The following is a 14418-nucleotide window of genomic DNA, read 5'->3' on the forward strand; positions in this document are numbered from 1 at the left end:
TAGACCTTGTCCCTTCCTAGGCATCCATGGCTTTACTACATTTCTAAAAGTACGTTTTCATGATTTTCTAATGCTTTTTTTTTTTCATTGCTGCGATGGGTCTTCATTGCTGCACACAGGCTTTCTCCAGTTGCAGTGAGGGGGGCTCCTCCTCTTTGGGGTGTGCCGGCTTCTCACTGCAGTGGGTCCTCCTGTTGTGGAGCACAGGCTCCAGGGCAGCAGGCTTCACTGTTTATGGTGCATGGGTTCAGTAGTTGCAGCCTGAGGGCTCCAGGGTGTGGCTTAGACGTTGTGGCACACGGCTTTGTGCCAGTTGTCCCTGCGGCAAGTAAGATGTCAGACAAGGGTTCGAACCTGTGTCCTCTGCATTGGCAGGCAGACTCCTAACCACTGGACGACCACGGAAGTCCTGATTTCCTGTGTATTGTTTCATGTGTATTCTCCAATTAATAACAGTCACGTATGTAATCCCAATACCAATAATAGTTATCATTCTAACCTAATCATCTAATAAGTGAGAAAACAGGCTAGATCTTGTCTTCATATTATACCCCACTATCTTCCACATTCCTATCTTCTAATTTGTTTCATCAGTTAATGGACTTGTTTTTTTGTGGTGCTTAAAAATACTACATACATGCTTTCCACTGGGTCTTTGTGTTTTGGAAAAACTTAATTTGGAGCTATAAGACTCAAGCCTTTAAGAGATATTGTGATTCAAACATGGTTGGGTCAGGTTTAGGCTCTCATTTTATATACTGGCAATTGCTAGTTACGCTATTGATGGAAAAATAAGCCTGGGTGTGAACTTTGGGCTCCCTTGTTTTTTCTGTCTGAAAAATTTTGAGAACTTTTGAGTTCAACATGCAGAGGAAATGCCATTTTTCTTCATTTAAGCATAGGATTAACATTTTAGAGCTTTATAATGATTTTCTCCCATATTATTTGAATATTAACAAATGGAGAGGAATTCTTGGAAACATGAAGCTATTTGGTTTGAAAGAATATTCCTGATGAATAATTAACTCATACTGAGAAAGGCTTTAAAACCTTGAAAGCATGTTGAAATGTCAAAGAACATACTATCTGAGTTGTTTTGTCCTGACTGGGTTAAAATACTTTTTCTTTTCTTTTTTTCCCTTGTTAATTTGATGAGAAATAATTGGGTCATGTGGGTCTCGTTATAAAAAAAAAACAACAAAATAAATAAACAACTTGCTTTGCACTCGACTTTTTAGGTCAGTAGATAATTTGATTTGAAAAGATTTCTCGTTGAGAGGTGTTTATAATTATAAAATGTTAATAATAAGGCCTTATGCTCTTCAGTGAAAAAGCAGGACCCAAAACAGTACATAAATTATTTTATTAATGTGAAAGTAAGTAATCATATGGACCAAGTGTGTACTTCTGTATCATAAAAGTTGTGATTCGTGAAACAATACTAAGAACATGCTAAGACTTCAGAGACATTGACCAAGAAACTGAAACTCTGGGTTAGGGCTGCTGGGAAGTTGCTCTTTGACATCTGGGCAGTGGTTCAACTTGTCCAGACCTCTGACTGCTTATCTGCTAAACAAGGTGTGCTGGACAAATTGATTCCCTCAAGTCTCTTTAAGTTCTAAAATAAGATTGTGTCTCTGTGGTGTTCTTAAACTTCTTGGATTCGGAAATCTCTGTGAAGTGATTTTACGGAGAAGGCAATGGCACCCCACTCCAGTACTTTTGCCTAGAGAATCCCATGGACGGAGGAGCCTGGTAGGCTGCAGTCCATGGGGTCACTAGGAGTCGGACACGACTGAGCGACTTCACTTTCACTTTTCACTTTCCTGCATTGGAGAAGGAAATGGCAACCCACTCCAGTATTCTTGCCTGGAGAATCCCAGGGATGGGAAACCTGGTGGGCTGCCGTCTATGGGGTCACATAGAGTCAGACACGACTAAAGCGACGTAGCAGCAGCAGCAGTGAAGTGATTTTAAGCTATATAGAGCCTTCAGTGGCTATCAGATTAGGTAGGAACACGCTCTGATGATCGTTCAAGTTGGTTCCTACTTCTTCTACCTCTGATGATCTGTGATGAGATTTATAGGTGTGACTGATACTTTAAATCTTGACTAGAACCCGGTAGGGTGAAAAATAAACAGATTCAAAAGCATGAGGAGGTGGTAGGACTAGGCTAGTACGTGGTCTCTTCAGGAAAAGCAGCTTTCCTTGACTTGCGGAGGTGAGAATGAGTAAGAGACAGAGTTAGAGGCAAGGTGGGGAACCCCACTCCTGGCTCTAGAGGACAAACTACTGCAGCAGCCCAGAGCGGGGACCAGAACGTTAGCTCGTTGGCTGGCTCTGCTCCAGCTCACAGTGTGGCATCAAAGCTCTAGTACTTTCATTTCCTTTCACTTCTACAAACCCTTTGTGAAGTTTGTGTCAAAGAAATTTTTTTTTTTTTGGTAAAGCAGTTTATTCCCTGTTGTAAGACAGAAGTACTCAAGACCCTCAGAGCACAAAAGCTACCTTTCATTTAATCAGTAACGTCTCCTGCTCCACTTCAATACACAAATGACAAAGAAAAACTGGGTAACAACCATGAATTGCCAGTTAAGACCTAGACTGTAGTTTTTACAACCCACAATTCAGAAAAAAAACAAAACAAAACAAAAAATGTTTACTTTGCTGACACCGGCAAAACCATAGAACAGAAAGTAGATACATAAAATCAAATAATAATTTACTAGTAAATTTATTTAATTTCAAGGGACACAGGCCTTCCTTCTCCTTCAACTTACACCATGGCAGCCACTCACAGCTGCATCAGAACTAGCAAAACGAAGGCTTCTCTTTGCAACATACCAGAAAAAACAAATGCTTCTAGCAAAGGCACAGGGTTTTATCTGCAGAAGTCTCCCTGGATATGAATGCAGTTTGGCCAAAGACCCTCTGTGTTTCTACCAAATGCAGGATGATTCTTTTTATAAGTGTGCCTTTCTATGTGGGTTCTGCAGCTGGTCACCACTGTTGAGTTGTGGAGGAATGGAAACTTTCAGAGGAATGGAAACTTTCAGAGAGTGTGTGAACCCAGCCTTCACTCTCCCAGTGTGTTCTCCTTTCTTTGGTTTTCTATGCCTTAGCACTGCTGAGGAGGCTGGATCATGAGAGTGCCTATAGAGAAGGGTTCCAAGATTAGCTACACTTATTGGGGACTTCTCAGCATTGTGGTGGAAGGGACTCATTTCTAGTTAGGGGACACTTTGCCCTGAAATAAAGCAGCGTTTGGGCCACTGCACTATGGCTGTTCAGCTAAGTCACAGAGTTTTGGTCAACTTAGCTTGTATTTAATATACATGTACATATATGAAAATCACTCAGTCGTATTCAACTCTTTGCGACCCCATGGACTATACAGTCCATGAAATTCTCCAGGCCAGAATACTGGAGTGGCTAGCCTTTCCGTTCTCCAGGGATCTTGCCAACACAGGGATCAAACCCAGGTCTCCCGCATTGCAGGTGGATTCTTTCCCAGCTGAGCCACTGGGAAAGCCCAGGGAAGCCCAAGAATACTGGAGTGGGTAGCTTATCCGTTCCCCAGCGGATCTTCCCGACCCAGGAATCAAACTGCGGTCTCCTGCATTGCAGGTGGATTCTTTACCAACTGAGCTACAATTATTGTAGGGCTTCATTTCACAATGAAGTAGTTAAAATCAAATGCAGAGTTTCAGCAGGAGTTCTGTGTAGGACACTCACAGTGCCCGTCTCCTCATCTACATCCTTATATATGAGCAGCACTATCACAACATCCTTACCCAACACCCCTGTGAGAGTTTCAAATGAGTCAATTAATTTGAAACGTCTAAAATACACATTGGATACTAGCTATTCTTATGATTGGTGTGATCAACAAAAATGAAATAAACCTACTCATTTCTGAATACTATAGTGACGAAAAGAAACCGCAAATCTGGAAGGGCTCTACCCTATTCTTATATTAAAAAAAAATGGAGCAGACAAAAATAGTCATTTTTTAACTTTCCAGTCGTGTACAACCTCTGCCTATATTCTACAAACAGAGCCACACACAGATGACACAGGTCTCTCTGCAGCGTTAGAGTAACGGAGTGTAGCTTCATTAGCACAGCCTGCCTAGATGTACCATACAAATGAAAAGAAAACCCCAATAACTGAACAAAGCAATGGAGATAAAAATAAACTCAGAGCTTTCTGATTTACTCTTCAATTAGCTTCCTGGGACCAAAAGTAAAGGAAAAAACCAACACAACCAACCATCCCTTAAAAATGTTTTTTCTCCTTTCTAGGTAAGAAGCACCCCAGGGGCAGGCTGAGGAGGGTGCTGGGAATAACAGACCCCCACACACTTGGCTCTGCTGCTCACAGGAGAGAGGTGCCATTTAAATAGCTCTAATTAGTCTTTACAAAGCCTGCAAGTACCTTGTGAAATCGTTCCAAGTTTCCAGAGGTGAAATCCCATCTAGCTTTCAATTTAAGACAAATTAAGCTATAAAAATTTGACTGTGCACTGTTCCTCAAAAAGAAAGAGGTCTTTATTTATTAAAAAAAAGGATCACTCTGCCATAAAAGGATTAAATTTTGTCATGCTTGTAAATAATTAACTTGAAAACTGAAAGACTGAAAATGTTGAAGAAATGGAGCTAACTCAGTGATTGATGTTCTAAACAATATGAGAAAAAATGAACTCAACCAATATGGGATGAGATTAGACAAGTTTTTGTGTGTGCATGTGTGTGTTTTAAGATGAGGCATATTTTGTAACCAACTTCCTTCAGTGGTGTAAGCAGAATTTCAAGAGCAAAATAAAACAAACCCAGGTGCCCACAAATGAGTCATTAGTGTCTGGGGTATGGGAGGAGAGGAGTGAGGAAGAGAGAGAGAGACTGAACCAGGAGAGAGGAAAAGGAATCATATTAATTGATTTGATATCACATGACAGCTATTAAAGGAATTCTTGACTGAGGAAAATGATTTTAATTCTTTAATGTAGGTACTTCATATGGAACATTTATATTCAGTATAATTAAACATTTATTAGAAAATGTTGGATAGATTGCAGCTATTGATTATCTTGTGTTTGTTTTTAGTTGTTTTTACTTACTGAAAATATATATGGTTACTAGATATGGCCTGTAGAAAAAAAAAAAAGGGTAACCCCAGCATGGGTAAGATGTGTAACTGGAGAACGTTACCATGTGCTGCCAGCTGTTTGAATGAATCAGTAGACATTTACCATTTAACACTGTAAGAGGAGGCTGCGACAGGGCTTCAGTGTAGAGCACAAGTGTGGTGGCAAACGGCAATCAACAGTACAGGGGAGGATCAGTAGTTTCTTCTCTTTTACTTTTTAGATTTAGATTTATCTCAGGAGCAGTGATTCGGACAGCTGCTCTCTCATTCTAAAGGTGCTAAACTGCCCATCTCACAATCAAGTTGCTGTAACAGCATCTATTTTCTTTACAGTTGGAATTTTTTTTTGAGTTGTCCCTATCATGCAAATCAAACAGCAGATAGTATATTTTGGATTTCCATTTAAAAGAACACATTCTTCCCCTTGTTGAAATCTGTAATGCTATTATAGATCTGGTTTTCATTTATCAAGCACCAATGTTTTCTTTTGCTTCACAGAGTGCTGCAAATATATGCAGCTTTTTCATTTGGATAGTATTAATTTTTCCATAGATCATAAACAAAAGATATTCCATCTGTGGATAAAAGGATCTATCGATAGTAATTCACAACAGTAATGATATTTCCCAGTATTTACTAGGCATTTTCTTTTTGCCAAACACTCATCTAAAGGCTTTATATGCATTAATTCATTAATTCTCCTAATAATTCTTGGAGGCAGGCATTATTATTATTAATTCTATTGCACAGATGAGGAAACCAAGGCACAGTAACTTATCCAAACAAATTTTTCAGAAGCAAAAAGAGCCTGGGATACTTTCATAGGAAAGAAGTTCTTGAGAAATACACACAGGTCCTTGTAGGAAGGTACCCATTACAGGGATGAAGTGAATAATGATGAATGAGTGGTTTGAAACTAAATATATTCCCCCCAAACTAGGAAAAAAATAAAACAAATCCATATTTTACTAAGCTGCTTTTATCAAATTACAAACACTAGTGTTACAAATGCGTATGGCATGAAGTGCTTTATTCTTTGTCATTTCTAACTCTTAGATAAAACCATTTAAACCTGGTTTTGTAGGAGAGACACATGAGCCAATAATTCTATTTGGGTAAACCCTCTGAATTAAATATGCCCCTCTCCCCACTCAAAAGAGCTAATAATTTCTTAATGCCCCAAATTTAATACTTATGTATGATCTTTGGATTTAGAATCAACCTTCATAATTTTTCAGAATAGCAGGGACAATCATGTATGTTCTCCTTTTAGGAAGAACCAGAATGAAAGACACTAAGTCAGTGCTCCCGAAATTGAAGAATACACTTGCAACGAGACTGTGCATCCATGATCTCTATGAAATTAGTATACAGATGTGTGTAGGTGCCTTTTGTTTGCAAGTGGAATTTGAAATGTTCATCACATTCTAAGAAGGAACCAGCTCCCCCTAAAGGGTTAACTGAAGTAAATGCCATGCCCAAGGTCACACAGCTGCTAAAATGGGGATTTAGTTTCCAGTCTTCAGTCTTACCTCTTTCTTCTTAAGATACCTCCAAAAATATAGTAATATTAAACAAACAAAAAATCCACCTGAAAGCCTTTTATAAGTTGCTTATTCTTTGGAAAAATTCACTTTAGCTTAAGTCTAAGAACACAATTGAAGAACTCTGGCTCTAAGATTTCTACTGTAAGTGTTTCAAAATGTATATTTCAAAATTCCTAGACAGTTTTCCCAGTCAAAAGGACAGTTTTTGAGTTAGGTTGACATGTATAGGCTCCATTATCATGATTCAAAAGTGGCTATAGTCCCAAGTTGCCTTTTGGAGAGCATAGCCATCTTGAGTCCAGTTGACTCATATGTGAGAATTTTGGCTTTGCCAGTTACTAGCTAATGCCTTTAAAAAAGCTACTTGACTTTAAAAAGTTTATCAGTTTCCTCATCTCTAAATTTTATATGATAATGACTAGCTTTTGAGGTTATTCTACACTATCAATAAAATCTATACATGATTTTATACACTATATATAAACTCTAAGACATGATGCCCAACACATGGTAAATACCAAGACAGTCATGTCTATCATAATGTCTTGTCTTTGTTGCTTAATTTAAAAGGAGGATTTTAAATTTTGCTCTTGACATAGGCCTGGCCAATGACTTAAAAAAAAAAAATTCCATGTCAACATGGCTTTAAAGTGAAATGCTAATTATAATCCTACTAATAGAAATGTAGTACTGGCAGCAGTGAAGAATCATAGTTTAGAGGAAAAAAAAAAAAAAAACAAAACTTTTTTTATTCCGGACTGTGATAATTAGATTGATAGTTACAAGGCATTACAATAAATAATCTGCCTCTAATTGATATTCCTGAATTTACAAGAAGTTTAAGATACATAAAAAGATATTTGAACTAAGAAGATCACCCGTTAGGGACAGATGTAACATTCTGCAGCTGTAGGAGTCTGATGCATCCAGGTCACTGATGATTCCCTATTTTATGTTATAGCCTCAGGAAAGTTAGACCATAAAAAGAGAAATGAAATACTAAAATGTGAACTTTGTGTTAATACGAAATGATAAAATGGATTATTTTAGTCAGAAAGGCAAGGCCGGGTGTTCGTATCCATGCTAAATTACTTAGTTAAGTCACCTCCTGTATCAGCAGGAGAGCAGGGTGAATGATGAGGGCCTATGGAAGCCTTGATCAAGGAATCAGAAGAATTCAATACAAATGGAGGCTGTATTAGTTGTTCATCTTTTGCACTGAGACTCAGGGCTGATTCTCTGTTTGAGCTTCAGTTTTCTGATCTCTAAACATGTATACCTATCTATACCAATAAAATATTTATACTGTTGCTTCATCAGACTGTTATGAGTATAGTAAATAAGATAGTTGATGTGAAAACTACATAGAGCTAACTCTTAGAGAACTCAAAAGTGAAAGACATTAGCACTGTGAAAACTGATACTCAGAGAGATCAAAGTGACATAACGAGTTAGTGACAGAGTTATGACCCAAACCCAGATTTCCTTGCTCTTTACATTTTGGTTTGGTCCCTTTCTCTTTTCCTACTTGAATGAAATTATACTTTCTAAACAAGTTTGGAGTCTATAAGATTAAGCATATCATTATATATTATCTTATGCACATATAAATATTAATTTCCATTTAGTCTTTTTTGACAATATTCTAAGTCAATGAAGTAAGCCCTATCATATCTCTCAGGAATTATTATTTTCTCTTAAGTAGTGCCTAAACATGTTGGGATGCCAACAGGAACTGCATTGGTCAGAAATTCACTTGTGTTTTCCCACTGCTTACCATCTAATTCAATAATTGTGAGCATTTCGTAATTAGGACTCTCTTAAATTTATTTTGCATTTTCCGCAGCATACATAACTGTAATTTGGAAATACATCATGAAATGTCAGTATGTTCAAGGAGTTCAGTAAACACATCAGTGCCCATACACAATTCCTTATTCTTTGAAGTTTTTCCTTTGTCATCTCTCAATGGAAGAATGTTAAAAGTTTTGCTTTATTAAACCAAGATAAAGACAACACAAGTCACTGTGATAACTCCCAGTTTTTTCTTTAATGTCATCAGATCACTCTGCAAAGTAATATGAAGGGAGTGATCAGAAACACTGAGAGAAGAACAACAAACAGATCCCATATAAAACACTCAACCACAGTCATGTAAGTTATCACCATGGGTGGAACCTAAAACAAGCACATTAAATTTTGTAAAATGTATGTGAAGTCACACTGCATTTTAATATATTCTAAAAATCTGGCTCTGAGCTATCAAAGCTCCTTGTACAGGAGAAGCCTCAGTTACTGCTTCTGTGGTTCCAGATGCTGGCATTTTTTCTGTGCTTAAGATATAGGATGATTGCTTTTCCCCTTAAATATCTGCTGGCTAGGGCTTAGTCTAAGATAAAACTCTGTTCATGCTTGTAATCTAGATTAAAGCTCTCTGTATAGCCCATAAACTTCAATTAAATGCTTCTAACCTTTTGCATAACACTTAAAATTGAAAAAACTTTTGGTTTCTAGGTCAGCTCTAGATTTAGGGTGTATTTGTGGACACAAAGCTATAAAAAGGCACGTTTTAGTCTGATTCAAGTGCTTTGGATCTTATACTGTAAAAATAGCATGGGAATGAAATGTGCATAGTTTCCAGCTATTATAATAAAGGTACAAGGAGGAATATTCTTTGTCCTTTGACGTACTTTACTGTTATGATGGTGGAAAATAACAGGTTAAGGAAAATAATGACACAGCAGACAAAAGCATAGGGAAGTGGTAGTACTGAGTGACCTAATTCTGAGGGCTTTGAAACAACGCTACAGGGCAACAAAGGCAGCTTGACAAGTTATCCAGCCAAGACCATGCCAAACGGGTTCTCCATTTCTATTCATTTATTTTATTGTTATCATTTACCTTGCTTCATTGATGACAAAAAAGATTTCTCTCCTCTATGTGTGACTCGGTTTAGTTTTTATTTACCATGAAGATAATTTAAAAGCCATGAGACAAGAAATTGCTGTTGTTGTCTTTTACATTTTAAAATGGGAAGTAAAGTGTAAGCCCTGTATGATAATCATCCACACATACCATTCAGTTTCTAACCAGGACCTCAAAAGAAGCAACTACCAGTGTGACACTATCCTGCTTGAACTAGCATTGGTGAAACTTTGATAAAAGTGATCTTTTTTTTTTTCAGTAAGAAAACTGAACAACTAGTATCTTTAATTTCCACAAAAAGATTTATTATTTTTGTTTTGTTTTGTTTTGTTAGAACATTTTCCAACATCAAAAGTAAAATCAATTGTGAGAATTTTACAAAATATATCTATGTCACATAATACCATTTTGAGAAAAGGGGACTGAGGTATGGACTTGCTCAAATGCTGAAAGATATAATGGTTCTTGTTCTAAAACTCGAATTTAATGTGCTGTTGCCTTTGGTGCTGACTGGGGAAGTTTTGAAGCAGAGACTCATTTTCAGATTAAATTGGGATACTAGGGAGGCAGGTAGGACTTGGTCAAGGTTATGAGAGAAAGTGGTGGCCATCATAGATTTTGGAAGCAGAAAACAGGGAAAGATACTTGAACAACTATAGGTGAAAATATTTCAGTTGTACTGTTCTAGAAAAGGACTGGGCCTGAAGCTGGTATTATTTAATGTTTTATAAAACATCTGGAAGAGAGTAAGCAGTAACTTTTAAGTATGAAAAAGCCACAACGCTCTTTCGGATGCCAGTGAGCATGAATGTGGTATGTGGCAGTTGGTGGTCCAGGTTAGCTGTTACGACAGAGGGAAGGATTTAAGTGACATTGTAAACTACTTTTTAAGAATAGCAATCCAATGCAGTGCTTCAGCCAAAAAGACTAACAAAATGCTGAGTGTTGAACACAAGCTCTTAAGTATTTTTTAATATGCCATGTGAGAAGGATTTATTATTGGAAAGAGATGAATGGATAATACTCTCATGAATCCTTCAGAGAAGCTAGGTATATTTGAGGAGTAATCCTCATCTTCTAGGAGCAATCCTTCCTTCTGGGATAAAATCCTTAGTACAACTGACTACCAAGCAGTCCACAAATAGATGAGTCAGACATTTCTAATGTGCTTTGTTTTTATTAATCACATCACCGATTCCTAAACTTTTGATTGTCCTTAGTGATTATCCAGATTTATACGCAAACAAGCTCCTCACCATTTTCAAGTTACAGTCTATGGGCATCTTCTGATAATCACCTGTTCATTCATAACCATCAGCAAGCATCAGTAAAATGGGCAACCTCAATTTGCTTCTCTTATATAAACATGAACTAAATGATCAACCTTTCATCCAGGGTGGAAGCAAGAAGGTATTGAGGGATGCCCTGTGTCAAGAATACTGTGTTCCAGTACTGGTATATTTGTATGAAAAAAGTGAGAATAAGCAGTGCCTAAATCTTACCTAACTATGTTCATAGATGACTGAACACCTAGTTAAAACTGTATTTTCATGCACACATTTAAACCCATGGAAATAAAGGTAAAAATATTATCTGCATTTCCTTACCTTCTATTGCTGATAGGAGAACTCGGGAATGATCATAAGCAATTACATTCGCATATCTGTTCTTTGGTTTGTTTACTTCCAAGTTTGAATGTTCCCATGTGAACTGCTGGCCAGGGTCAATCGACTTTAAAAGAAAAACAGCACACATACAGAAAATCAATACTGAATAATGTCAGATTATAGGCATTTATCACAAGTAACAAACGTGATTTACAAATAAAATTTTGAAGTTACACTTCATCAAGATGATCCTAGCTGTGAAGCTGAACACTGATTTAACCAGCATAAGATGAAGTGATTAGTTATTGGAAAAAACAGTGATAGTCACCAACATTGATTCAAATGGGGGAAAAAAATCAATATAGATGTTCTGTTAATAGTGAAAAGGCAGGTTTGTTTGTTTTTTTAACTTTTCAATTTTCTTCTCTGTTGCTGTAGTTTACAAGTTATCTTGGTTCAATATTCCTTCCAGTTCTGTGAACATTATTTTATCCTGATTCTTCTTCCTATTCTTTCCTTTCTGGACCTAACCTCCTTCTTTAAGGTGGCAGAACATTCACTGGATTCACTGGGCACAAACTCTTCTTTCACCTGCAGGTTTACATCATGATGGCAACTTAGAATTTTGTCTGCATCTCTGTAACATACTACGACCACCATCGCATGGCAATTTGTACAATTAAAACAGGTAAGAATAACAGTAAGAAGAAAAGTCAGTTAAGTCTAATAATCATCTTAGAATACTAATTTATAATCTAATACAGATAGGATCTAGTCACTTTCTAACTTATCATTATATATTATTATGTTTACAAAGTTCGCTCTTTATTCATTTTAAACTTATTTTTTTTCTGATTTTTAATGCCTTTCCTGATGTCTTAATTCAACCAAAGTTGTTCTATAAAATATATCTTGCATAGCTATAAAATGATATATAAATTTCTTTCTATACAGAACCATTATTTTGAGACTGAATTCAGGCTTTGATTATAAAATACTGGGAAAGTTTTTAATATCCTGCAGTGTTATAGAAATGAAAGTATTTTCTCTTTCATCATAGCATACTGACACTTTTTTAAGATATAACTTCATGGTATATGGAAACATGAGTTTAGTAATTATAGAAACATGATTTTAAATGACCAAAATCAAGTTTTTGGAACTAATGATACATTAGGTTTATATTCCCAAGATGAAATTCTTTAAAAAGCAAAAACACTTTGCTAAATTCATATAATTTTTAAGTTATTTTCGATACTGGATATTTTCCATGCTTTTATGTTGATATCTACAACTTGAAAGTAAAATATATCCAACAGCTGTTACAATATTAAGGATGCACACATTTTGTATTATAATGGATAGAGTTCAGCACAATAATAAACTCACAAGTGTAAAGAGTAAAGCCTATTAACAGTCATGAATAGCCTCTAAACATACAGAAATTCTCAGCAGTATAGATTGCAGCCTCTAATTTACTACAGATTATAAAACCCCCTTTCCTTTCTTAGCCTGTGCTAATCCGTATATACACTAGTCAATCAATGAACAGTATTCAGCAAAATAATTATCCATGTCTTAAAAGTCTAAAGAATAAAGTGATTAGGGGTCCTTCTAGTTTGTTCTTCCAGAGAACCTCATCAACTTCCCTGCAGAATGTACTCCTTTCCGAGTATGCTGTGAGTTAAGGGAAGTTGAAGCATTCAGATGCCCCAACCCTGTGCCTTCTCCATACAAAGCAGCTCCATTTAGTGACCAAGCCCTGTCTTAAAAACTTCTCAACTCCATCCCAAGTCTACCATTCCCTAAATGACAGTCCTTCAGTAGCTGATGTCTTCTCTAAACTCTCACTCTAATCCATTCTTTATACTGAAGTAGACATTCTAAACCACAGCTCTGAATAGGTTAGGACTGTGTTTAAAACTCTCCACAGACTCTGGGTGGCCTTTGGCTAAAACTCTGAAGTCCTTTAGCCACCATCCTACCTAGACACATTTAGTCATATTTGTATCTACAAAGATGGCTCAATAAATGGTTCAACAATTTAAAAAAAATGTTGCTGAGAAAAGTTCATAAAGAAAAATCATGGAGTAATTCTTTCTTATAGCATGGGTGTTAGAGAACAGACTTTGGAGACTGCAATGTGCAATGTATTAATTAGTTTAATACTTTAATGTTCATTATCATATGAATTAGTAATTAAGAATGTGATCGTGAAGGTACAACTACCACTGATATTCCACTTTACACTAATGAGCATTTCTGAGTACATAAGCTTTTTACACAGTATTCTCCAAAATATTCCACGAACTTCTTAAACTCACTGATACAGAGACATTCCTTTGGTGGAAGACATTACCTCCCTCTGATGGCCTTGTTACTCAGATTATGGTCATTCATATGTGTAAATGGCATGCATTTAATTAGACCAGTGAAAATGCATCTATTAACTCAAAGACACTGTGAATTCACGGTCATTTACACTCTTGCCACATCTTTTCAGCCCTCAACATGATTTATTTGTTAACTACATAGTCAGTTAAGTCAGTTCAGTAGCTCAGTCATATCCGACTCTTTGCAACCCCATGGACTGCAGCATGCCAAGCTTCCCTGTCCATCACCAAATCCCAGAGCTTACTCAAACTCATGTCCATCGAGTCAGGGATGCCATCCAACCATCTCATCCTCTGTCGTCCCCTTCTTCTCCTGCCTTAAATCTTTCCCAGCATCAGGGTCTTTTCAAATGAATCAGTTCTTCGCATTAGGTAGCCAAAGTATTGGAGTTTCAGCTTCAACATCACTCCTTCCAATGAATATGCAAGACTGATTTCCTTTAGGATGGACTGGTTGGATCTCTTTGCAGTCCAAGAGACTCTCAAGAGCCTTCTACACCACAGTTCAAAAGCATCAATTCTTCAGTGCTCAGCTTTCTTTATAGTTCAACTCTCACATCTATATATGACTACTGGAAAAACCATAGCTTTGACTAGATGGACCTTTATTGGCAAAGTAATGTCTCTGACTTTTAATATGCTGTCTAGGTTGGTCATAACTTTTCTTCCAAGGAGCGAGCATCTTTTAATTTCATGGCTGCAGTCACGATCTGCAGTGATTTTGGAGCCCGAGAAAATAAAGTCTTTCACTATTTCCATTGTTTCCCCATCCATTTGCCATGAAGTGATGGGACCGG

At 36.9% G+C, this 14418-nt stretch overlaps 1 protein-coding gene across 9 annotated transcripts in view; it reads right to left on the reverse strand.

Annotated features, from left to right (window-relative positions):
• Positions 1-14418, reverse strand: part of PTPRD (protein tyrosine phosphatase, receptor type, D) — a 572360-nt gene that overhangs the window by 69595 nt on the left and 488347 nt on the right. For all 9 annotated transcript variants that reach the window (XM_010856985.1, XM_010856991.1, XM_010856992.1 and 6 more), the window contains one exon: positions 11229-11352. In XM_010856985.1, coding sequence (XP_010855287.1) covers positions 11229-11352 — 124 coding nt within the window. The remainder of the gene's footprint in view (positions 1-11228; positions 11353-14418) is intronic.

Source organism: Bison bison, unplaced genomic scaffold (genome assembly GCF_000754665.1).
Source record: "Bison bison bison isolate TAMUID 2011002044 unplaced genomic scaffold, Bison_UMD1.0 scf7180017864376, whole genome shotgun sequence".
In the NCBI taxonomy this organism is placed as follows: Eukaryota; Metazoa; Chordata; class Mammalia; order Artiodactyla; family Bovidae; genus Bison; species Bison bison.